We start from the raw sequence: 27,018 nt of genomic DNA, 5'->3' as shown, positions 1-27,018 counted from the left end.
CACAAACCAGGTGTCCCTTTACCTAGGGTCTTGGTCTTCTTAGCCCACCGCAGCACTTCTCCAAACTCTCCTCTGCTTCCCTCCAAACTGCTCTCTGCTCCAACACCAATCCACTCTGCTTCAACTCCTCCAAACTGCTCTCTGCTCCAACACCAATCCACTCTGCTTCAACTCCTTCCCTTGTCTGATTGAAGCAGGGGGGTTTTATCAGGTGACTGGCTTCAGTTGCTCTAACTGGCTTCAGGTGCTTTAATTAATCTATAGCAAACTTTCTTCCCTCTCCAGGGAATAAGGCTCCCTTCTAACACTCTGCTGCTGCTGCCCTCTGGCCATGCTGTATCACACTACCTATTGGGGATATTTAGCACCTATGCACAGAAATTATCCCCCTTATGGTTCGGCATCTTTCCACCCTTTTGGTGAAGCAACAAAACGAACAGTAACTAATTTCTGTGCCTTAAGAAGATGTTACCAGGCTGTAGATCTTAGTCTGGCCTTAGGAGAGCAGCAGGATTGCCAGTTTTCCCAGGAAAACGAAAGCAGGAAAGGGGGAGAGAGGAATGTTTAGTCCCGTGGCCCAATCCTACCTGCCTTACTCAGGAAACGTTCCCATCAGAGTCTGGTCCAGAGGGGACTCGCTTTTCTTTGACCTGACAACGCAGCTTTACGTGGCTGAATTGTGCTTTGTCTGGTTTGGTGTTTTTGTCTATGTGAAGATCTGAGATTGGATCCCACATCACAGCTTTTAAAACCTGGATTTATAAAAGACCTACCTGCCATCTTAGATCTTTTAAATCCCACCTGTCCTCCGGGGGAATGCCACTGAATAATGCCAAGTGCCTGTAAGGAGGGAGCATCGGTCTGCAGGGCAGGGCATTATCAAAGTTTTCAGGACCATTTTTTAAAACAAAAGATGTTGTGTGCTTTACAGTCCAGACACTAGGCAATATTGTATCCCTTGGAAAGAGCAACCAAAGTTGTCTGATGCCATTGCGGGGATGCCAGTTCTATGGCAGATTCCTCTGCTGGAGACCTACAGGATCAGGCCTGTTACGCTCCTCAATACCCCCTGGATTTTCCATTGAGACACTGACTAATGTCTCTTCTCAGGATTGGAGAGCCCCGGGGCAGCATGGGAGCCAGGCCAGAGAACAGGAGCTCCACTGAAGCTGGATCTGTGGGTGTTCCACCATCTGGCTGTTCTGTGTTGGGAGGGGAACTCTGCACCCCCCAAGGAAGGACAAGTAGGAAACATCAAGTTGAGTGTCCTGTGCCCTGCATGGGAAAAACCCACCTAGCGCAGAACAGGGCCCCCCAAGGGTGCCCTGCGAGGACCTTTCAGGTGCTCTCACTCCCTGTGAGAGCACCATGTCCCGCTTTGGAGCCAGCTTAGCTTAGCTTTAACTATCAGTTGTGATGATCCCAGGCCAGGAGGCAGAAAAGTCTGGCATTGTTCCTGTCTCCTGATCTGCCTGATGCTGGGCTGTCTGCTAAACAACTCAGAGAGCACTGGGTCAGCTGAATGAAGATGGAAAACCTTTCTCCCCCCAGCTTGTGCAGGGACAAGCCACAACCCAGGTAGGCAATGTGCTAGCCAGAGGGTAAGACCATGACTATGGCTCCTCCCCTGTGTAACAGCCTCCGACACTGGGTCTGCGCAGGGCGAGTGTGGTGCACACCCCCTGGGAAAGTGGAAGAGCCTTGTGCTAATGTGTGTTTCCCTGGAGCCCTTAGAAGAATTCTAGCTGAAGTCCCTAAAATTTCCAAGGCCTCCCCCACTATATGTCCCTCCTCCCCCACCCCAATGCAGCCCCTACCTTCCAACCAGTCTGGACTGAAAGGGGGAAGCGTGCAGATTGCCTGTTTTTTGGCACATGGCCATGTAAATTGTAATGTAAAAAGCCAATAACGCTTGACACAAATGAAGTGATTTCATCTTGCTGTGAGTATGGAATGCTGGGGTTTTTTTTAGTATCTGCTGCTTATTTTCTCCCGTAGACAGCTGCTCCGTCACGAGATGGGTTATTAGAATGCGATGCAGCGCACCAGCGCTATTCAAACTCAATCAGCAGCTCCTATCTTCAGGCGGTTTAGAACTGAGCAGCAAGAATAAATAAATAAATTAATGGAATAAAAATCCCCAGCCTGCTCCAGGTGGAAACTTGGCATGTTGGCCTGAGAACTGCTTTTGATCTGACTTTTATTTGGAACCATATTTGGATGAAATCATCTCACCCAACTTTGGTCAGAAAGAATCAGTTCTGATGATTTTTAAAGTGGCGGGAGAGCGAAGAAATGAGAGGGAGAAATCTTGTGCTCTGGGAGACTTTGGCAACACAAAAAAACCCTCCAGAGAGCCTGATTCTGCCATTCCTCCTCCTACTGCCTTGCTCTGGGAGTAGTTCCATTTGTTCCACTGTGGAGCTGAAAAATGGTTTGGATGACAGCAGAAAACGTGTGGCTAATTGGAGTCTGTATTTGGTTCAAGGTGTGGGCAATAGACACAGAACTGTTGAAAATCCGCATAGCAAGTTACAAGCTTTGGGCCTGATCCTGTGTGTGTTTTACTCGATTAGTCCTGTTGAACTCAACGGGACTGCTCTGAGGAATGAAGATGGCTAATGTGAGTGTAGGATGGAGTCCCATGCCCTTTCAGAAACCCCCACTATGGTTGGGAAGTGCGGTACATAGCAAAAATGTTTTTTTCCCCTATCTTCTGGTGGCTGCTTGTTTGCATTGCGTTCATCCAAAATGTCTTCCTCCATTCTAACGCTGTTGAGTCTCACGGCCCATTTGGTTTTCAGATCTGAGACCCAACGTGCACAATGGAGATTTGGGATTTTAAACCCTCTTATTAGAGGGAAGAGCTGAAGGGGATTTTCTTCTGTGGCGAGTGAGGCACGGCTGCTCTCTAATAGGTCCCTCCCTCTTTAAAGCTGGGAGAGAGGTGATTTTTCATTTCCCTCAGCTGTGAGTGACGGCCCCCACTTCTGATACTCCTGGAGAATTAAATAGATAAATGGGCGGCGCTGTTGTTCACGCTTCACTATGCACAAAGCCGCATGCATTCAAAACAGGGCTCCGTAGCCGTTCAGCCACGGCCTCACACAATAGCATCATTAGACACGGAGAGTGAGCTTCCAGTCAGGGTGAGGTTGCTGTGCAGCTGTGAATAGCCACTGGGCTCTTGTGTGAGGTGTTTTTTTTTTTTTATGCATCTTTTTAAAAAGAATGTAAAAAGAAGATACAGTGTCTTTTCTTAAAGACTCGTAAAACCGTTCTGTTCTGAAAGCAGGCGTCATTGAGAGGAGAGGAGAAACCCAATGGAATTTGCTTATTCTCTCTCCACAACCCCTTTTAATATCCGGGCTCCTTTCAGACAGGCCGATTCTCAGTTCCCAGAGTGTGAAGGGTAGCAAATAAAATGACCTTGTCCAAGATAAGAATTTCTCTTTGCAGATAAGGCAGACTCCGTATTTATTAAGACTTAACCTGCTAGCTCCTTTGAAAATATTCAGCTAGTTTGCTAGGTTAATGGTGCCAGGTCTCTTAAAGCGTCAGAGAATGAAGAGGGACATAATTCTTGTGTTTGCTATGGGAACTTGGCTATTGGGTGGAGTTTGGAGATGGGTGAGGGGTGGTGCGGACTGCCAGCATTTAATGAGCCTAATGGACCCCAAAGATTGTTTCTCTTGTGCCTTTCAGCTTGAGGTTGTAACACTTCAGATACACACTTAATTGGCACACTGTTTAATTACTCCATGGAAAAGGTCTCTTTGACTTCTGTTGGCTGGATTCCGTCAAGGGCGGCCAGTGATCAGGCTCTGATCTTTCTGCTGCCTTAGTATTACGGAGGCTTCCCTATGCCCTTATATATGGGAAGCAGAATGGAAGGTGATTAAAATATGCTTCCACCCAGAAATGTGATTCTCACCATGTTCATTGTGTCTCAGGCATTTCCAAGATTTGCTCAGCGTGCAAATAAAAAGATGTTTGTTCCAACTGCTGTCCTCATGGGCTTACCCAAGACTTAGGGGTCTCTCCCTCTTACATGTCATCCCCAGTTATACAGGTTCTGCTGCCACAGCTATGCCTGGGCAATCCCATTAGCCTTTAGAGAGGGGTAATCAGAAGGCAGTGGGTTGTATTGGTGTCTGTGAGGGCCTGCTTTGGCCAGCAGAGCTTCTGTTACTGGTGATGATGTACAAGATGGAAATAACACAGCTTGGCTCTCAGGGCTCAGGCTGGGTTTGTGGAGACGAGCTGTTAGGGAAAAGGCCTTTTTAGTAGTAAACTAGCATCAGTGAGAAAATCAGAGACACATGATAAAGGCCATTCCCCTCACACAGTGACATTTTTACAACATTACCTTTCAGGGAAGAACCACTCTTTAAGGGAACCAGTTCTGCCACTGCTTTGCTTTGTGACTTGGGGCAAATCACTTTCCCCTGTGCCTTAGTCTTCTCATCTGTAAAATGGGGTTAGTGGTACACACACTCCTTTATAAAGGACTTTGAGGGCTTTGGATGAAAAGCTGCATATAAAAACTAAGTATCACGACTCTTCCTCCTTTTACACTCTCATTTTCACCTGTGATTTGCAATTTCTAGAGGGTCTGAGGTGTTAGTGGGCAGAAACATGAAGCACTACTATCCAAGTGACTGCCCTTTTCGCGTGTCATTTTGCACACGGTTGAACTTCCATGGCTTTTGAGGGTGCTTAGCACCTTATAGGACGTGCTCTTAAGGCTGCATTGGATCACTACATTGTATCGCAAGCAACTTGGGTGTGTTGTTTTCTGGAGTAATTTAAAAAATGGAAAAGCAACTTGATTACAAAAGTAGCAGGGCTTCCCGCTCTCCAAACACCATGCTTTGTATTGAACCTTCAGAGTTCTTTTCCCCCTGTGCCTGCAGTTGATAATAATGTTTGCGTTTTAATGATTCTAACAGGCATGGGATTTGCTTTGACATCCCGAGTTAATGTTTTCTTTTTCTACATCAGATCTAGGTCAATCTCTTGCTTAGCACTAATGCTCTACTGAACAAAAAAGGATTGGCCATTAATGGTTTCAATTTAGTTTTTCATGGAGTAAAGAAAATTTCATTCAATACCTATTTTCATTTTTATTACATCAGACTTTCCGTGGCATCTGTTAGTCTGGAGAGTGTATTTGCTCTTCGATTATGGAAGACCCAGCAAACTTGTTTGCCGTAATAAATCCTCCGTGAATATGGATGAGGTCAAGATCTGCTTCTTACCTGTGAGATGCTGCAGGTTTAGTGCAGTGTCTTGAGGACTTTTCCTCCGGGAATCCCAGAGCAATGGAATTCTGAATTTGGAAGCTCCTTAGTGTGCTGTATAGTGATACCTCGCCAACCGCTGGAGTGGAATGTGGCAGTCAATGCATTCGAGTAACACTCCACGAGAGTTTTAGGAAGAAGTGAAGGATAATTTCTCCCGTTGAAAGTACAGTTAGGTATAATGTAAATATCCACCCTGGGATGTGTCCAGGACCCAGGAACTAGAATACTTCTCCTGTTATGAAAAATCCCATAGGCTTTACAATAACAAAAAATGGCTAGAGTCTTGGATTTCTAGCTCATTCAAAAGATGGGTGTCTCCTGCAGCAGGTCCCCCACGCATTACCATTGGCTCAATACTGAATTAGAAGGAACAGTATCACCCGCCCTGAGTCTTGCAGCTTCTGGGGCACAGGTGCTGACTTTTGGTTTTGCTGGTGGTTGTGTTCCTCTCTGCCCGCTCCCTCCCTGTGCGAGTGGTGGGGCGGGCCTTGGGGGAAGAGGCTGGGTGGGATTGAGGCCTCGGGCGGAGCATGGGTGGGGCCACAGGGCGGGGTGGGGGTGGGGCCTTGGAGGGAAGAGGCTGAATGGGGTCTTGAGATGGAGCGGCAGGTGGGGAAGAGGCTGAGCAGGGGATGGGGCCCACAAAAGATTAATGTGGCCCTGCGGGTGCTGAGCACCCCCTATTCTTTTCGGTGGGTGCTTGAGCCCCGGAGCACCCATGGAGTTGGCACCTGTGGTCCGGGGCTTCTTCTGGAGTTCCCACATCCAACCAAACACTTTATAGCTTACGAGATCAGCCCAGCTACTGCCTGCAGTCTGTGAGTGCTGCTCATGCAGCCCCCAGCCCATGGGTGCAGCACTCCTCTGCTTGGCTGTCTGTGCTCTGCACGGACAATATGATGCGCTGCCAAAGGGCAGGAGTGCCAGTTCAAGATAGCACTGGGCCCAGTCGAAGGGGAGCAGCTCTGAGACTTTTCACGCCGTAGTCATGTTCTGGAGATAACAATACCACCAGCATTGTTCTTGGCTCTCTACGCCTGTGGTGGTCTTATGACAGGGGTGGGCAAACTTTTTGGCCCGAGGGCCACATTAGGGTTGAAAACTGCAGGGAGGGCTGGGTAGGGAAGGCTGTGCCTCCCCAAACAGCCTGGCCCCGCCCCCTATCCTCCCCCCTCCAACTTCCCACCCCCTGACTGCCCCCCTCTGAATTCCCTATCCATCCAGCCCCCTCTGCTCCTTGTCCCCCAACTGCCCCCCTCTTGGGATCCCCTGCCCCTATCCAACCCCCTCTGCTCCCTGTCCCCTGACTTCCCCGACCCATATCCACACCTCCACCCCCTGACAGGCCCCCCGGGACTCCCACGCCTTTCCAACCCCCCCGTTCCCCATCCTCTGATGGCCCCCCCACAACCTCCGCCCCATCCAACCACCCCCTGCTCCCTGTCCCATGACTGCCCCCCAGCACCCCTCGCCCTGGCCCCCTTACCATGCCGCTCAGAGTGGCATGTCTGGCAGCCGTGCCACCCAGCCAGAGCCAGCCACGCTGCCCTGTGGGGGCGCGCAGCCCCACTGCCCGGAGCGCTGCCCGCTCAGTGGTGTGGCTGCAGGGAGAGGGGACCGTGGGGGAGGGGCCAGGGGCTAGCCTGCCTGGCAGGGAGCTCAAGGGCCGGGCAGGATGGTCCCATGGGCCAGATGTGGCCCGCGGGCTGTAGTTTGCCCACCTCTGTGTTATGAAATACTTCCCTTGGAGGGGAGGATACCACATTTGCCTGTACACAGGCTCAGAATGATGTTCACTGTAGCCAAGGCCCCAGCAGCTGCGGGCATTTTTAACCATCACATCGTCCGTAATTGCATTTAGCAGAGTTAGGTGACACAATGGTCAACACGTTGGCGCCTTGCCTACTCCCATTGTTCCTACCACGGACGGAACTGAACCAGCAGAAAGTTTTAAGGGGGGAAAGATCAGTTCAGATCCCCTCTAACAGCAGGTCAACAGAACCAGCCAGCAATTTCCACTCACCCACTACTACTCAGCTGCTGCAGTGGTGGTTTCATTGGGGACAACTGGATGGAGTAAGTTAAATGACCAAGATAGAGGGATTAGATAGTGCCTCCCTATCCAGGAGACTGAGAGTGCAAATGAATATTATAGTGCCATGCAATTATTTTAAAAAATAATTATGTAAATGTGCATGCAAATTAGATGCAGCCGTCAGGCTCTTGGCAAGTGGCCGATGCCAACCGGGAAGGTGTGGTTAGCACTGTTCCCAAGGTATGTTTAGACAATTAAGTGTCCCTGATAACAGAAATCCTAGTGTTTCCTGGTGAAAGGCAGGAGAGTCAGAGAAGCAAGTGCTCAGCAGTGTGGATTTGTTGTGCAGTCAGGTGAGAAGTATGTAGTATGGTATGGTACAGATTTATCTCCCTTGAATGGTGCCCCATAAAGCCGTCAGTTTCCCACCCTTTTCTCCTTTACACACCGATGTGATTTATTTCGAGGTTGGGAACCACATTCAGGTGCTCACTTGCTGTTAACTTTGTGGCAGTTTATATGAGCTCCAGCAAAGCCTTTGTCTTTGTAACTGTAAAGAAAGTTTCAAACCTGCTTTAAAAAATAGTATTTTGTAGGTCAGTGCATTCATTTTTAATGCAGATTGTGAAAACCAGCTGCCTTGGCAGGGGTCGTGGTGTTTCCTAGGCATTTAACATAAACCTGTGCTTCAAAGCCACATTACAGGGTCACAGAAGAGTAATATTTTACTTACCGTCCTCATAACTGAATTATTTATAACCTCACATGTTTTATTCATGATAAATATTAATACCAGTGTCTTTAAGAGGAGAGGTTATCACTGCAATTTTACCTGTACGAAATACGATTGAAATAAAGGAATGGAAATGCGTTTTTTACCGAGGGCTATTTTCATTCACACTCCCCTCCTCAAATTAACCCCTTCAGCGGCTGTTAAATTTCAATATTGTTTATTGCTAGAGAACACCGTGATCGTTTTTCCAGCCTGTAGTTTCTGCATCCTTACAGTGAGTCATAATGCAGGGCATCTGCGTTTCTGGCGTTTTTGTTTTCTTGTTTAACTTTGTGCAGTTCAGTGAGTTCATGGACCCCTGGTGATTAGCCAGCTGATACCAATTATAGCGTGATCATCCAGTCAGTCACTGTGCTTGGTTATCAGTTATTGGGCACCTCTATACTATTGACAGGTGGTGACTTACCAAGACTGTACCCCCTTTTAGGAATGGGAACTCTCTTTTCACTATGTTTGTACAGCACATAGAACAATGGATGCCTAATCCTTGATTAGGGGCTATCATAATAGACTATTCTCAGTGGTAGAAGAGGACAGGACAAGGAGTAATGGTCTCAACTTGCAGTGGGGGAGGTTTAGGTTGGATATTAGGAAAAACTTTTTCACTAGGAGGGTGGTGAAGCACTGGAATGCGTTGCCTAGGGAGGTGGTGGAATCTCCTTCCTTAGAAGTCTTTAAGGTCAGGCTTGACAAAGCCCTGGCTGGGATGATTTAATTGGGGATTGGTCCTGCTTTGAGCAGGGGGTGGGACTAGATGACCTCATGAGGTCCCTTCCAAACCTGATATTCTATGATTCTGTGATTCTATGATAATACAAGTACTACTAACACATCATCATTAGTTTATTGGGCATGCCACATTCTTTCTCCTCGTGCAGGATTTCCTTCCATCTCATTATATTCGATGAGAGCTTTATTCATGGAAATAAGAATCAGTTTAACAGTATGAAAATAAATAAGGCATTAACTTTACAAGGCAAACATGGGGCATGCTCCAGCTCCCACTGACGTGGATCAAGCCCTTCATGAGGTGAATATGTTGGGACAAACCCAGAGAATCCATAGAGGATTGAATAGTAATTTGCACTGGATGGACACAATAACGTACCTCATCCTGGCCCTGAGCCCAAACCCATTGAAATGGAAAGTGTCCCAGTGATTTCAGTGGACGTTGGACCAGGTCTCCTTCTGGAACTCTTCCCTCTGTTGGTGAGCACTGACTGACATCAGTGGTCCCATTTGAAGTCAGTGGGATAGCTCATGCAGTGCTTGCCAGTGTAACTCAGGGGCCCACAATCAGGCATGTTGCCCTTTTGAGAAAAAGGGATAAGGGATCATTCTTCACCTTCAAAAGTTAAATCAGAAATAGGTTTGGTCAGTTTTATTGAAGGCGTCAGGACACTCCCTAGAAATGCTCCCTGTAGGGAGAACAGAAGATGTTTCTGTATGCCTGTGTGTGCAGTTTCCAGGTTAGTATGTTTCCCATTGGGTTTCCCATTGACTAGGCGGGCTTTGATCCGGTCGTGCAATATGTCTAGTGTGCTGAGGGCGCATGGCAGCTTGGGTGTTACTGCTATCTACACAAGACCATATGGCAAGGGGAATTCACAAGCACTTGAAACAAAATGGATATTAATGAAATACTTAGAACCAAAGAGCAGGGTCCAGGGGAAACCTTCCCAATCCTCCAACCGCCCTGTGCTGGGGCTTTCTACCAAGCGCTATTCAATCAGCTTAACAAATCTGTATTTAGCATGTTGAACTTGAGACTGATGATTTGGGGAGCAGAGGGGTTTAAAGCAGCACATATTTAATGTATTGCTAATAGCCTCTCCCATCTGCCCAAGCCCAACTGGAATCAGCAGGTGAGTGACCCTGACACATACGTAGCTTGTTCCTTAGCAGATGCACATTGATTACCCTTGACACATGTAAAAGGAGGTGGGCTTTTCTGTGCGGGAGAGGGGTATTTTTAGGGATGGGAAAACAGAGCTAGGGGATACGTGATTTTCTTGGAGTTTATATTATATGGTAACTTGAGGGATCCTCCTGTGTATATGGTACTAAAAATGAATCATGAGCTAAATAGAGGCTCTGAGGTGTTTATTAGCCCAGGTTATATTTATTACGCAGTCAAAAGTTAGCACCTTCCAATTAATTAATAGTAATAATTATTGTATTCTGGTGATGATGATTTATGTAATGCTAACGGCATGCCAGACACTTTACCCACAAATGATTATTACTCTTATTGTACTGCAAAAGCTGGTCTTTCTTCTTCTTCGCTGATGCTTTGAGAGTTATCCTTTGCTGACAGCTGGTTGACATGAGAAGCCCAGGTGACCCCAAGTGTCGTGGGCATGCAGGGCCCAATCCTACAAAGTCCTGAGCACTTTGTGGGACTCACTACAGGCCCACTGGTTGAGGAGGATGCTTGTTGCAGATGCTCATCACCTCCCAGGCTCAGGGCCTGTAGTAACTAAGTTTAACAGTAGAGGAATGTGCATGTTATGTGGTTGTGCAGAACTGAGGTAGATGTGTGAGTCAGTAGTTTATACCCATGCTTTTCTCCTTAATGTAACGGAGGGCAACCTATATCCTAATGAGAGTCGTGACCAGGAAATAACAAACCATGGGCTGTTGTCTTAAACTTGTCTTCTGTTGAAGGATATCCCCAATCCTATCATGATTGTGTGCGACTGCTTGATAAGCATGGCCATCTTTAAGCAGTTCCTGGCCTTTCCTATCTTCCTCCAGAGTGTGATGCCACATTAGCACAGGGGGACTCTGTTTTTTTCCCAAATTACTGCAAAACCCCACTGCATCATGCTAACAGTTTGGGAGAGCTAAAATAAGGATTGATCTGAACATTTGCCAAAAGGATCCCTCCGGACAATGTTCCCTTTCTGTTGTTTTTCTTTGACTGGAATGAATGACAGACAAAGCTCAGACTTGTGTCATGGTGGCTATCATGCCGGAGGCTGATCACCAGTGCAGCTCCATCAATGGTTTCAGTGGTGGGAACACTACTGTAGATCATAATAGAATGCCCTAGACCCTTCCTCTCCAGATTCCCAGCCAGGACTTCCCTCCTTGGTTTTATAGTGAGCCCAGTGCATGCTGGATCAGGGGTTTAGGGGGTGCTGTGTGAATTCTTGTGTGATTGATAGCACTCCTAGTTCTGTACTTAACTAGTGAGTTCCAGTGTCTTGCTCTGGGCAGCTTAGAATTTGACCTGTTGTCTCTTTGTATTCACTAAGTCACCAGTTATCCTTTCTGAATAGGTTGTTGCCTGTACAATACTGAACTGGTCCCTCTGCTGCTATTAGGGTGATGGAGAAAATATGCACTAAAATTGGCACCGGCATCATCTGTTGGTGTTTGCCAACCTCTGTTGCTATCAGTTCTGATCCTATCATTCTAACAGCTCTGACTTTATTGGGGTTGTTCCCTTTCCTTTTTTGATGCTGGAAGGCAGAAACTTGAAATGATAGGAGGCCACCTGCAGTATGTGCCAAGCAAAAAAATCGGCTGCCATAAAATGGTTGCCAGCCTGTTCCTTGCACTCTTTCAGTAGAGAAATGAAAATAAAGTTAATGGGGAAGTTAAGTCAAACATACAGACAGGACGTTTGTGGTGGACATGGTAGAAGGGCACTGACAGCACTGGAATGAAAAGCGCAGAGACCAGACCTTTTCTGCTCTGCAGCCGAATCCAACGCCTACTGAAGGTGATGACAAAGACAGCCAATGAGTGACACTGCAGTGTTGGAGCATCCTACTGGCCCCTGCTGTGATGGTGGTCACTTCTACACATGATTGCAGCGCACGTAAATTGTGTAATTGCAGGCCTCCCATCCCGCTTTCTTTGCCCAGGTGCAGGGTTAGCATGTGCAAATGCCTGGTGTGCAAACATCCTTTCTGCACACCAAGGCATGGGTCCAGATTCAGATATGACCCTACAAGCCACTTTTGTTTGCTGTTTCTTGGCAGGTGAAGTGGTGGATATTTCTGCCAGGCTGGGTCATTGTGACCTCTGCTGGCAGTGCGCTCTCTCAGCGCTGAGCTGTTGTGATCTCATTTCATGTCTTTGTTTCTTCTCTTCCCTCCTCCAGCTATGTCGGACTTCCATGTTCACCCTCAGAACGCAGTCGTGGAAGAAGGAGGTGTTGCAAGATTCCAGTGCCAGATCCATGGTTTACCAGAGCCCTTAATCTTGTGGCAAAAGAATCAAGTCCCCATCAACACGGACAATGATAGGTAAGAGACATAGAGGTAATTTATTACTGACCCACACCTACATGTTGGAAATAGCAGGCCAGAGGCTCTCTTGCTGGTAGAGGGAGATGCAAATGCACTATCTGGGCACACTGAACATCAGAGCGGGGTTCATCTGAGGGAAGGCTCTTTTGTGTTTCTGCCTTGGAAAGACATTTAAATCTATGCCATGAGTTCCATCCTCCCGGCCCGGGGTGCTGGAGTGCTGAGAGCCACTGAACTAAACTGTGCGCCCTGTGTATGATGGAAACCACTTCAAGCCAGGAGGTGCGGCACCTATGGTTCTGGCTAAGGGATGTGCCAAAATAATGCTTCCTAAGGCTATCCCGGGGGCTGGGAACATACTGTCCTGGCCACCCAGTATAGCCACAATCACTTTCTGTAGGGCCTCCTCCTGAGCCAGTGTGGCAGTCACTGTCCTTTTTTTTGTCTCAGACTGGAGAGGCTTTTTAATCAGATTGCCATGTACAATATCTATCTCTACACTTTGCTCCCACTGCAGGTTGATTCTCCTGAGCTAGGAGCCCTCCACAAGGGACAGCTCACAGAAGGTAGCACTCACCAGCATGACAAAGCGTTGTACAATAAGATCCTTTTATGTTTTGAAGGTTTAAAATACAATCTAATCACTGGCCTTACCTTCCGAAGCGAGCTACATTGTAATACCCCAGCCTTGGCAACGAGACCAAAAGAAGGGTGCCAACAGAAGATCTTTTTAGCTCTTTCCCATTCAATCCTCCTTAAAAAAAAACAAAATCACTTTCCACTTCTTGCCCCCCCCCCCCCGGAAAACTTGAATGGCATGTCCTTGCTTCCTTTGTTTGACAGCCTTCCCCCTTTGTTTAGGAAGCGCCGCTAAGCCTGGTTTGATCTTCTGAGTGTGGGCGTGGAATGAAGGGACAGGTGGCAGGCCACCCTAGTCTTTGGGAAGAGTTTCAGCACGTAACAGGAAATGCTTGATGTGCTGGCTCCAGTCTGTGATAGTCACAGCTGCAGCCAAAGCACCACAAAGCAAGTCTTCCCGGAGCCAATCCATCACGGCACACCTTGATCATGACTTGATGTCTGCACACTGGGGAGAGATGAAACCAGGAAGCTGTAAATATTTTTCTGAAAGTCCCCTGTTTTTAAACGTCAGCTCAGCATCAGAATGTGGCTTGGTTCCTTTGGAGCTAAAACAAAACACACGCGAACCAGAACAATACTTGACCTTTTCAGCTGTACTGTGAATTTATAGAAGCACCCAAGAGACCGACCACAGAGTTTAAAATTGCAACGGTCTGATTTTCCTGGTATTTTCCATCTACCCTTTTGTAGCCTACTAGCATTATATCTACACTGCAATAAAAGACCCTGGGCATAGCTGGGTCAGCTGACTTGGGCTCGCAGGGTTTGAGCTTCAGGGCTATAAATCTGCAGTGTAGACGTTTGGACACGGGATGGAGGGGGGGCCTGGGGCTTGAGCCGGTGTCTGAATGTCTATACTGCTATTTTTACCCCACAACCCAATCCTGAGTCAGCTGACCTGGGCTCTGAGACTTTGAGCCGCAGGGTTTTTGTGGCAGTATAGACATACCCTAGGCTTTATTCTTCTACCTAACGCACTTTGAATAGTCCTTACTCATGTGAGTAGCTCCATAAGAGTGCTTGCTAGCAGGACGCATGACACAGTGGGACTGTTTAAGGTAAGTACTACTCAATGTGAGTAAGGGTCACAGAATTGGGCCTTAACATTTTTTGTGCTCATCAAAATGAGACTGTTAGAATTGGCTAGAGTAGGCCATGCCATGGGCAGATTTGTGAGCAAGTTCCTCTTGTATCTGTTGCAGAGATGCACAGGGTTGGAACTGCAGTGTCAGAATAGACTGCCAGATACGTCCACATCCCCAGACCGCTAACACTGGCTGCGCATCTGGCAGGGATTTGAGTGAGATCATCACACCTCACTTTAGCTGAGGCTCGAAAGGAACAGCCACAGAATCCAGGGCTCTGATAACCAAACCCATTTGCCTGACCTGCCCTCTACTTTTCCTTGGGTGAAGGAGGAATATTCAGATGCTTACAAAGGAGCTAGTTTAGGCTCTTTCTACCTGTGCTGGGCATCCTGATTTTGAACGGATTCCGCTTCTTTTAGGATGAAGGTTGCTGTCATAAATATAAAGGGAAGGCTAACCACCTTTAAATCCCTCCTGGCCAGAGGAAAAAACCCTTTAACCTGTAAAGGGTTAAGAAGCTAAAGATAACCTCGCTGGCACCTGACCAAAATGACCAGTGAGGTGACAAGATACTTTCAAAGCTGGAGAGGGGAGGAAAACAAAGGGTTCTCTCTGTCTGTGTGTTGCTTTTGCTGGGACCAGAGCAGGAATGCAGGTCAGAACTCCTGTAAAGGGCTAATAAGCAATCTAGTTAGATATGCGTTAGATTCTGTTTTGTTTAAATGGCTGATAAAATGAGTTGTGCTGAATGGAATGTATATTCCTGTTTGTGTGTCTTTTTGTAACTTAAGGTTTTGTCTAGAGGGATTCTCTGTGTTTTGAATCTGATTACCCTGTAAGGTATTTACCATCCTGATTTTACAGAGGTGATTCTTTTACTTTTTCTTCAATTAAAATTCTTCTTTTAAGAACCTGATTGCTTTTTCATTGTTCTTAAGATCCAAGGGTTTGGGTCTGTGTTCACCTATGCAAACTGGTGAGGATTTTTATCAAGCCTTCCCCAGGAAAGGGGGTGTAGGGCTTGGGGGGATTTTGGGGGGAAAGACGTTTCCAAGCGGGCTCTTTCCCTGTTATATATTTGTTAGATGCTTGGTGGTGGCAGCAATAAAGTCCAAGGGCAAAAGGTAAAATAATTTGTACCTTGGGGAAGTTTAACCTAAGCTGGTAAAAATAAGCTTAGGGGTTTTTTCATGCAGGTCCCCACATCTGTAGCCTAGAGTTCAGAGTGGGAAAGGAACCTTGACAGTTGCCCAGAAGGTTTTTAACATTAGTTCAGTCCATAAATTGTGACATTTGTAATCTCTGACACCAATGGGATTTGGTGAAGAGAGTTGCTTCCTTTGTAGCTGAGTTGAAATTCTACATTAATCATGGTTGGTACAATTTTGTGTATAAATTGCATATAAATTTGTATGCTGAGTGTTACACTTTGAGGCTTTGAAGACAGTATAATAGCTTTGGAATTGAATCTTCTAATGTGGTAGGCAGATTGTTAACAAAAATGAAGGCTTCTGGTGGTATAATTCATCCAAAATAAAGGACATTTGAAAGTCCCAGAGAGATTGCAATCAACTGCAGTACGTCCAAAACTGATTGCTGTCATGCTGTCTCAGAGATTCAGCCGAGCTCTTGGAACCCACAGTGAGAGCCGGTTAGAAACACTTAACCATATGCTGATCTAGAAAAGATAGTCTCAATCTTCCAGACAGAAATAATCATTAACTCATCAAAATGTAATGACCTACTACCAGCTAATTTAATGACATAGTTGTTTAAAAAAATGCCAGACAACTTATAATAAATATATATTTTTGAAACCCACAAACACACTCATTTAAGGTAATACAGAACTGACTCGCAAAGGCCAGAAAATTCAGACTTCCTAAAATCTACAAACTCTGTGTGTACCTCAGCCCATTGCCATAATAGATAGCATTACGGTATGCAAGGAAGCATGTTATTTAGAGACTTCTGCAACATCAAGTTTCATCCTTTGGGTTAAGGAGAGAAAAGTATTTTAGCGTTAGCTTTGAATTCCCTGGCTTTTATTGGTTTGTCAGATCACTAATGCTTTTCAGTCTAGGTTGTTTTAGTTGTTTTTTTTTTAATTGTTCTATTGACATGTGGTATGAGAAGGTCCGAGGTTCATTCACACCCATATCATGAGGATCCACAAGACAGAGATTGTTTTATTGGCAGCTTCCATAGTAACAGACACATGGCAGAAGTTCTGGTGTTTTTGGCCAATGAATGTGGTCGACAGCCCAACACGTTCTAGATCATGAGACCAGGGGAGGGGGTGGACAAAAATCACCATTTGTGTAACCTGGTCCAGCTCCAGGAGGCCAAACTGAGCCATCTTGCACCACATGGAATGATGCTAGTGGGAAATTAGCGCTGAGGTCTGGTGGCGGTATTCTTTTGTCTTTCAACCAGTGAAATCTGAATAATCACGTTTTTGTCTGTGATGAGGCAGGGCTTCTCCCCAGCTTCCAAATGACTCTCTGCCATGCCCAAAGTCTCTTTGGAGCAGTTTTATTCCCAAACTGAAACCAACAAATAAAACTAGTTTCATAACTTACGTTTTGCATCTCAGGCTTTCGTTGCCTCCCCTCCCAGGGGGTGTCTGGCAGTCCTGTTTCCTGCAGCTTCCTGCCTCTCTCTCACCTGCTGACTCTCAGCCAGTTCCTTCTCACAGCCAGCCCTTCACTGGAACTTCCTTTAGAGCCCCAGGGGCAGCCCACCCCCTTAATTGGCCCAGCTGGGAGCACCTGTTCTGGCACAGGCAAGCTGGACTTACTTCAGTTACAGGGGCCAGCTGCCCTGGGACATGGTCCAATTTTGGTAACACGAAAACTACTGTTAACAAAGTCAAGAAAACGATGCAGTGCTCAGTGGGGACGATTTCTCAAAACCGTTCATATCTTGCTAGTTCCCTCTCTGCAAACATTCTGCTTTGCTGGTGACTCTTTATATCTCGTATAGCAAGATGATGGTACCTGTCCTGGGTACCAGGGATGCCACTTTTGACGTGGAGCGTTCCAGTGGAACATGAGAGGAAAGCTCCTGCTAACGGGACGGTGTCAAGATTAAAAAAATCAGACCAGCCCCAACCTATTCAGTGTTTTATACACCTTCCTTACGAGTGTTACTACTGTTAAACACGTAGGAAGGGAGAATGTCTCTTCAAAGCGGAGGATAAATTCCGTGCATTATGAGACCGGAGATTAACACTGAAAGGTTTTTTTAAAATATAGGCCCCGATCCTTAGGTCTGGTTGAGCTTGCTTGGTGTTGTACCGGATTGTGCAGCACCCTTACATACCCCTAAACACTGGGGCTAGTGGATGCCAGCATGGTGCAGACTGGCCTAGGTTAGTGCAGCCTCACCTGGGACGTGCAGTTCTGCTCCCCAATCATGTTGCATTCTGCGACTGTTTTTTCGTTTGTTCTTTTTGTGTCCTCTAGGTACACGCTGCTTCCCAAAGGAGTCTTGCAGATTACCGGACTCAGAGCCGAAGACAGTGGGATTTTTCACTGTGTGGCTACCAACATTGCTAATGTGAAATTCAGCCGGGAGGCCAGACTCACTGTGTCAGGTTAGTAACAGTAAACGTGGTCTTTCACTCTTTCGCCTTCTATCTGTTGTTCTGAACCAGCTGAGTGTAACAGAACTTTTGTGATAACAGTATTGAAAAGCTTTCTTCTGTCCACAAACAGTACATTCATCGTTCCTGCTTGTTGTTAGTTTCTGCCAGATTGGTCCATGTGATAGCAAATAAACCTGTCTCTTTGCCTTTTAATTAGTGCCAACCGTTGGGCAGGCGGAGGAGGGAGGAAGAGGAAAACATGAGTTGTAGAAGGAAGGAAGGGAGAATACATTCTTTCTGAAATGTGAAAGATTCCCCATTTCCTTACAAACTTGGTCTACTCTGGAAGTAACTGCAACACGCGGCGTGATCAATTATTTATCCAACAGGGAAATACATTCTAGTGTTACATTACATCCTGAGAAGTACTGACATTTCCAAAAAAGAGAAAAAAAAAAAAAAGAAAGCAAACAATTCTCAGAGCATTAAGGTGAGGTTTTATTTGGTTTTACTTGACAGAGGTGAAATCTGGCCCTACTGAAATCACTGGGAGCAGGTTCTTACTCCTGATAGTACCGAAAACTTTAAGGGGAAATATAATGGCATATGAACTGTTTTCCAGAAAGTGAGTGTTATGTGCCCAGACAGTTTCGGCACACTGCCACCTGTGCAAACAAACGATACCATAAGAAACACACAACTGCTTCCCTGCACAAATGGAGCATGCATGAGCTTTGCATGTGCAAATTCCTTCATTTTGTGATAGTGCACAAAAATGAAGCGTGTGGGTGATGTCCACGCATGCAGTGGAGGATGGATTGAATTACCTTTGAAAATGTGGCCCACAATGTTTCCATAACTTCATTAGAGTCCAGCTTGTCTTGTCTGTAGTGTTTTGTGGGCCATCCTTTATTAGACTACCCTTCTAGCACACAAGTAACAATCTAGAAGCCTCTATGAACAGTTGGCTCATTTTCTGCCAGGCCAACTGGCTCATCAGTTGGCTCAATTTCTGCCAGGCCAGTCAACCTAACATAAGTAGTGTAGCCTTCTCCTTAACATTTGATCCGATGTTGTTTGGCCACTCCTTTAATTTTAAGCAGTGTTAGTCTACAAAACCTACTTCAGTGTTTCAATCACCCTCCCTAGTGTGATGAAAAGAAAATATGAAGTCAAATCATGCACCCATAACCCAGCAAGCAGCCAACAGTAGATGACAACTTAGAACTTTGTGGAGGAGAAGGCACTTTCTGTCCTGAGCTTCCTTTTAGAAAACATAGGTGGTTTGCTTCTGGGTGGTTTCAAAGTGTCAGAGGTTCTTAGTTTCTGTTGGTTTCATTCTTCCTGAATGGCCACTTCTGGGCAAATAACCCAGCAATCTGGATTTCTTCTTGGAGATATAGAAACCTAATTTACATGTAAATTTCAGATAAGGAATTATACTGCAGAATGGGAGCTGATTTTCAAAAAATGCATATGTGAAATTGTGCATGGAAAATAGGTGTTCCAGAGAGAAAATCATGCATGCAGATGATCAGTCAGACACACGACTCCAGCTGGAATTTAATTAACCATTTTGTGAAGATACACAAGCAGGAATAGAATCCAGCTTCCTCTGCTGTACCTGTACAAGTCTGTAGAGCTGACAGGTGAAATAAGGCATACAACATATAATGGTCAGTTGAGCAAGCCAATCTGACCCCGATTATACCCAAGGAGCAGATCCATTTAGAAACTTTAGAAAGGCAGGACTTTAGCCTTTGTAGACAAGCACCACATCTCATTACCAGGAGTCATGATCCTGTTGTCTCATACAGCTATGCCCGCTGAGGCCCAGGACCTGCTGTCACCAAGCCTGCTGTAATCCTCGGACATGGCTCTGTGGCCAGTGACGTCATAGAGCTTGGGCTGTTCCTTTCCTGAATGCAAGATTAGTCTCTCGGCAGCATGTAAGAAAACAGCCTTTGGGAAATGGGGAGAGGCTGGGGCAGAGAGATGTTGCACATCAAATCTGATGGGAGAAGAAAACGGCTTAACTGCTTCTGAAAGACCTGGTAGCATTCGAGGCCTGTTACAGATCTGCATGCTTGATGTATGTGAACAGTAGCTGCACGGAGGGGAAAACGAACAATAAATTATCAGCGGGCTGAAGTTCTGTTTAACAGTTTACTGCTCTGAGTTATTATTTCACTCAGGGAGTAAAGTGCTAGCTGCTTTCATCTGCCCATCTCTCACTCTGAATGGATGGTCCCCTGGTTTCCTTTATGTGCAGCGTTTGTGGTGTTTGTTTTCCTTAAAGAAACAAGTCCCATGATGAATAAGTCAACACTATGCAGAGTACGCTGATAGTGCTCTTTCACTAGTGGAAGTTACACCATTATCATCAGCGTGAGCACTACATAGACAGCATTTCAACATGGTTTCACCGGTATAGGCCTTGCGTCAGCATAAGCGCATGGGAGTTGCACTGCCATAATAGAACTCAAAATCACCTCGCAAACCTTTGCATCTTCTTGCCCTTGGATGTGATGGTGGCAGGGGGTAAGAATTACACCGATTCGTGTTCTGCCCATCACCTCCATAGTTGGGGCTGTGAATCTGTCATTTGTCCACCTGCAAAGAAATGGACCCAAGCCAGTTTTTTACTGGAGCCTTGGAACTTGGTTTCAGAACCAAGACTTTGCTAATGGACCAGAGGAGATACAAGATGAAGATGGTTTCTGACTGCAGCACCAGAACAGGATGGACTGTCAGTGTTTCTCACGGAGATGTTGGTAAAAGAGAGGCACCTGATGAGCAGGTTGCTGGTTCAAGAAGATTCATCCTTTGCTGATGTTTCCCTGTTTCCTGGGAGCATGGTGGTACCTCTCTGATAGAACTGCTTGCAGGATGCTTTCTGATCAGTTTTGTTGTCCTTGCAAATGCTTCCACATGAGATGGTTGTACAATAGGATGGACAACCTGCTTGCACCCCAATTGACCAGTTGGCACTGCTCGCCTCACTCTTAGACAGGGTTGCGGTGATGGAACTGGAAGAACTGGAGGATAGAACCACTGGGGTTGTGGACCCTAAAGCACGCTGTCAGTCTCGCAGCTGTCTTCCCTCTCCTCTTCTGCAGCACTGGGGGTGGCCCCATGGCAGCACAATGCACAGATGTTTCTTCCATCCGATTGATTGGTTCTTTTCAAGTGCCTTCTTAGAGCAGATGTTCCCGTGTGGCTTCCCTGCCTCTCTGCTTTGACACCTTTCCTACGCAAGCGCACACCGATGGCATTTCTTTCTCTAACAGAGTGCTTGTCCTTATTGATGGTGCCTGGGACCTTTTACCAGCCTGATCATCCTTCTCTTCGATGCTGCTGCCACTGGGACTGAGTTCTGAGGTGGGGACTTTGTGCCTCAGCCAGTTTCGTTTAGGAATTGCAGCTTTTCCCTTTCACTCCCCTGCGGTGTTTTGAAATGCATTAGGCTCTCAACCAAGAATCGCTCCTTCATTCCTGCCCCCTGGATCAAACGAATTTCCTGTGTGGTGCGGAGAACCTCCTGACGGATCGTTTGCCGAGATCAGCCACTCTGCATGGAAGGCTGGTGTTTTACGTTTCCAGCCACAGTCAACATAGGCCCTGCTCTGCGGCCCCCTGCTCTTTGCTTGCCCCGGTGCCAGCACCACGGGAGGTACACTGCACTCCGGTTACTTCTGAATTGGAGGCGATGAAACCGTAAGTGGCTCCCATCAGGCTTTGGCAGCCCAAGGAGCACGGTGCGGAGCACACGGGCTGTGCTGTGACGTGATGTTAAGGGGCAGTCTGCCCACATACGGGCAGAGTGGAGTGGTGGCAGTAATATGTAGTAATATCCCTCTGTTGTTCCTGTTCACTAATGGATATGCAGGCCAGCCCCCAACCTGCCTGGCCAGGTCCCCGCTGGGGCTCTGACGTAGCGCGGGAGATGCTTGCACGTTGCCACTTGTGAACAGAGAGCAGCATGCTTCCTGGCCCCCGTGTCAGAGGCATGGGGAAGAAAAAAGGCTTATTTGCATTTTGTATTTCCTGAGGCATGACAAGGCAAATGAGGTGGACTTCATCCCGTGTTCCAGCAACACAGAGGAATGAGATTGCACTGCCCTTATTTTGTTATGGCACATATAGTGGTCCGTGTCCTGTGTGCGCCCCCCAGCTCTGCTTTATTTACTCCAAGTCTCTGCCAAGAAAACATCCCTGGATCTTACACCTTACTGGGCTGTTCATTCCTATTCTCGTGGTGAAGACAGACACCCCTGTCATTCGATGGACATTTACATCCAGACTGGATAAAGCAGGAGGGAAGACACCATCAGGAACAATCCTGTCTATGAAGAGGGAGGGATAAGATGATGTATGAGGAAAACCACTTTCCATTGGGATAGAGGGGCTGGTGCAGATAAGAACTGACACACACCAGGGCTCATCACTTAAGCTGAGCCCCAAATGGATCCTTCTGGGGTTCAAAAGAGTTTGGACAGCTTTTAAAACCGTTCTGTTTCATTTTGGCTGCTGACCCTGCCCTTCCATTTCTGGTTCTGGACAGTACTGTAGGAATCTTGGGAAAGTGCTTTATTTCAGCCTTGGCCAGAAGCGAGAAGTACCAGGAATCTTGGGAGGGAACCTGTTCTTGTGAGATGTCTGACCCAGTGTTGCAAATCCAGGAGGGTGCATGATTTGCATAAGGTACAGTGAAGTATTTGAGTTGGTCTTGGGGTTAAAACATGGCATGGGGGGCAAGGAGAACTGTGTTCCTAGCCCAAATTGGACCAAGATTTTAAAAAATGGGAACTGGAAGTTAGGTTCTCAAGGTAATATTTAGGCATTTTAATAAGTGGTGAGCATCCATGGACTTCAGTGAGAGATGCTGCATGTTTTTAGTGCTTTTGAAAACCAGGACTTTTTATTTAGGGAGCCTAAGTAAGAATTGAGGGGTGCAATTTTCAAAAGCATGTTCATCCTACCTAGCTCTTAGACAGAGCTTTGCATCAATAGATCTTAAAGTGCTTTACAAAGAAGATCAGTATCCTTATCCCTATTTGACAGGTTGGGAAACTGAGGCACGGGGAGGAAAATGACTTGCCCAAGGTCACCCAGCAAAGTGGCAGCAGAGCTGGGAATAGAACCATGGTCTCCTGAATCCCACTTCAGAGCACTAGGTCACACTGCCTCCTCTCTTCCTATGGAAGTTGACAATAAAGCTTCCATTGACTTCAGTGGGAGCTGAGTGAGGCCAGCGCTGAGTGCTTCGGAATAGGAGCCGAGCCTGGTGTTGTGATGCTGCGGAGATTGTTGGAAAGGTGTTGAGATCCCTCGATAGAAAGTCTCGTTTTTCAAATCTGCTAAAGTTCGCCAGTTGTTAAATGTAATTAAGTGCTCTGATTCTCTTCAGAGATCGGTATTGCACAGGGTAGGGTGAACTGGACTTAGCAAGAAGCCAACTTTTAAGCCACACATACACAAAGCGATTTGGATCTTACCTCTTTAAAAACAGCCCATCCTGTAGCTTTATCACCCCCTGTACAGCAACCATATACATGCTTAACAAATGAGCCATTCATTTGTGGTTGTTTAGTACCACTGTAATATCCCCTGACTTCAGCCCCCGCTGCAGTGTGAAGCTAAAAAGTGCAAGAGGAAATGAAATCTAGGAGGAAAGCTTTTGCAAAGAATTTCCAATGCAGCATTTCTGTTTGAATGATCTTTGCAGTCAGAAGAAGCTCTGTGTACAAGAGCCAGTAGTGGAGAGATCTGAAAGAAGAATACTCAATATTAGTCACAAATCAGACCCAAATGAGCCTGGGCTGACTTAATTATACCCTTCACCTCTTCCCCACTGCTGCCCTCCAACTCCTAAGGATCGAAATTGATGGACATATTTGTCCATGCAGGTGTACAGAATATTCTTGCCACCGGCAATGGATTGTTGAAATTCCTTAAACACTGCTTGACCTCAGTGTTTGTGGAGTATAACCTAAGCCCATGGAAGTGGGACTGCACCAGATATGGACTTTGGTCACTCTAAAAAGCACTCGTCGAGCGATAACACTAAGCCTGTGGGTTGTCGTGACTTTGGGCTGATTTTGCCTTTCTGGAATTGGGCCCAGTTTTTAGTAATGCTAGACTTTTATTGTGTGTAAGAAAGGGTTGTATCGTATTGATTCTCACCGGGGTGCAATTTGTCTGACAGGTTGTGGGTCTAGTGCACACCTTATTATTTTGATGTATCACATTGTGGGTCGTGCCCAGAGGCTTCAGCCAAGATCAGGGCCACATTGTACCGTATGCTGCATGGCCACATACCAAGCAACAGCGCTTGCCTTGAAGAGCTTGCAGTCCAACAAAGGAAGTATTGTTATTTCCATTTTACAGATGAGGAACTGAGACACAGAGAGGTTAAATGATTTACCCAACTACACACAGGGAGCAAAACCAGGAGTTGAGCGCAGCTCCTTACATCCACACACGGATTGGCTGATAACGTTACTTCAAACCCCCTTTGCAGAGCAGACAGTCTCCTGGGGCGAGACGGCTCTCGCAGATGTTCAGCTTGCACTGCGTGTGGCTCTGTGGAAAGCTGCAGTGTGGGGAGTGCTGAGAAGCAGAAGTTTTGGGTTGGAAGGCATCACTGTTTTTGTTGCCTCTTCATGCATTCTTAGCTTCAAAGAATGGTACTGGGCATTCAGCAGCGTTGCCACTCTCCAGCATTTCCAGGGTGACAGCAGAGACGCCTCGGTTTCTGATGCCTTAAGTGTACATCAGCTCTGCCTTATCTCCCGACCTCCTGGAAGATGATGAAAGGCGCAGAAATCAGTCAAATAACAGTGCAGAGGAACACACCTCCTCCAAATCATATTTCAAATCTGTAGGAAGCATGAAAGGAAGGGTTGGTCTTATGAATATGTCACTGGGCTCTCACAAGATTTGGTTTCAGGTCCCCGCTCCGCAATGTGCTTCTTATGCAAGTCACCCAATGTCTGTGGGCCCCAGTTGCCTACCTGTAAAATGGAAATAATACTTCCTCTGTTTGTCTTGTCAGCTTAGACGATGAGTTCTTCGTCCTAGGAGTACGTGCATCATCTAGCACGGGGGTCTCAAAGTCCTGGCCCGCAGGCCATCTGTGGCCCGAGAACCTCCCCACTGCGGCCCGCCGAAACTTTAAAAAAAGGTTATTTCATCCGGCCCTCATGGCTACCGGCTGAGGGAGGGGGGCGGGAGGGGAGCGGGCAGGAGAGATTCACATGCCCCTGTCCCCAGAGGAGAGACCCATGCAGCCACGCTGCTGGCTCTGTCTGCTGCAGGCACCGCCCCCCGCAGCTCCCATTGGTTGGGTCGCCGGGCAGAGTCAGCCAGGGTGGCACACGGCCAATGGAGCGAGGTGACATTATTGGCCCGCTGGGAGGATTTGAGGACTGGCAGTGGCCCTAAGGTAAATTGGGTTCGAGATCCCTGACCTAGCACAATCAAGTGCCGGTCTAGGTGCAAGTGTGATACAAGTGAATAATAATGGTACCGTAGCGCTGCCCACGAGATCTGTAACCTGTCATACGAAAAGCATCAGCGTGAATCAGTGTGGTCCACCCCTTTACTGCAAACCAGAAAGGTTTTCTGATAAATGTTAGCTATTTGGCCTGAAGTCAGAGGTGATGTCAATTGTTGTGGAAGGAGCACCGCGTGGAACCCCCTGTAGTATTTCCTTGGAGAAATGTCCCTTTAAAAAGATCCCCAGAAGGAGAGATTTAGAAGCAGCCTCTGTGAGCAACACCAGGGGTCAGAGACAGCAGCTTAGTTGAGTTTGAGGCCAAAGCACATGGCCATAGCAGCAATAAGAGATGGCTCCTTTACAGGCAGATGTCAGCTGTTCTGGATGCTGTGAGCCACGTCATGAAGCGGGGGAGGGCCTAGCATGTGTTGGGCTCTCACAGTCTAAAGTCCGTGGGTGTAACTTACACACCAAGGGGGCAGCGAGAGGTGAAGCAGGAAAAATAATTTATATGAGGGCATACGAAGGTGAATAGTAAATCAGCCCCTTCCCTATTGGGTCTCACATCTCCTTACACTTTCCTCAGAGCTGCTATCCTTCCTCTAAGCCGCTTCCCCTTTCCACCCACATCACATACATACATCAGTTTACACCCACCTATTGGCGTGTACTTTCACCAGCGTTTTTGTCACCTCTAAATCTGGTCTGTTCCTTTTAATGCTGCTTTTCAACAGAGATGGCATTCAGTCCATGCCATTACAGATGACTTGGGCACCGCGTGCATTTCAGTTAAAAACTTGGCCGATCCATTGCCAGTCAATGCTGTTTTCTTATACTTTGCATATGTGTACAGTATGTGAATTGGATTGACAGAATGTGCTTGTGGATTGGTCATTGCTGTCAAGAGTGTTATCACGGAAACGTCAATATGCATATTTGAGGCACACTTCAACATACACTTGTTATATAGGCAACGTCCTTGTTTGGTGTGACTAGTTAGTGAATGCATATAATGAAATCATTCATTCTGGGTTACATGGGTCACATTCTGTTCCATCATGTAGATGAACTGAGCCCTCGTGGGTTATCATTGTACTCTATAGTGTCATATCTTGCAGTTAAGCACTAAGGCCTAGTAGGTCTCAGTTAACAGCGAGTATTTCTTTGCAGGCTCCCATTCTACAGTTTACAAGGATCCCATGATTCTTGTCGGCCCAGAAAACCTCACCCTGACTGTGCACCAGACAGCTATCCTGGAATGCATTGCAACTGGAAATCCCAGGCCCATTGTGTCCTGGAGTCGACTAGGTAAGCAATTGAGTGGCAGGAATTTAGCTTGGCACTGTTGATTGTCCTCACACAGGAAATAATTATGTGCCATTGATTATTTATTGCACAGGACAATTCAGCCTTCTCTTTACTGTTCAGGTTAATTGTAGACTCAGAACCCCTTTTATCTTTCTGTCTATGGTTTGTACTGCCTTCCGAGTTCCTATTTCAACTTGTTATTGAGGTGGGTTGGTTAAAGCTGTAAACGTTTTATGAAAGGTGATAATTTTATCTTTCCAAAAAGTGACAGCATTTTCTTTAGTTGCATCAAAAGCATCAACGTTGGCTCCAGAGAAGTGACTTCATTCGCAAACATGTCTTCCATGTAAAACAGACTTGAGAGAAACTGTCTGTCTATTGAGTGATTTAAAATAAAACCAGGGAATGGGAGTGGTTAATAGCTGCACACATGAAGCTCTGAAGAATAGATACTCAGTGGTGAGGTCAAGAGTATTTGTTAATCAGCATGAAAA

General features: G+C 46.6%; 1 protein-coding gene across 1 annotated transcript in view; it reads left to right on the top strand.

The window, feature by feature from the left end:
* IGDCC3 (immunoglobulin superfamily DCC subclass member 3) overlaps positions 1–27,018 on the top strand; it is a 258,890-nt gene that overhangs the window by 86,984 nt on the left and 144,888 nt on the right. The window contains exons 3-5 of the mRNA XM_078854705.1: positions 12,249–12,393; positions 17,594–17,724; positions 26,387–26,524. Coding sequence (XP_078710831.1) covers positions 12,249–12,393; positions 17,594–17,724; positions 26,387–26,524 — 414 coding nt within the window. The remainder of the gene's footprint in view (positions 1–12,248; positions 12,394–17,593; positions 17,725–26,386; positions 26,525–27,018) is intronic.

Source organism: Lepidochelys kempii, chromosome 10 (genome assembly GCF_965140285.1).
Source record: "Lepidochelys kempii isolate rLepKem1 chromosome 10, rLepKem1.hap1, whole genome shotgun sequence".
Classification (NCBI taxonomy): Eukaryota; Metazoa; Chordata; order Testudines; family Cheloniidae; genus Lepidochelys; species Lepidochelys kempii.
The sequence above is the reverse complement of the archived record's forward strand: the minus strand, read 5'-3'. Positions and strand labels throughout refer to the sequence as shown.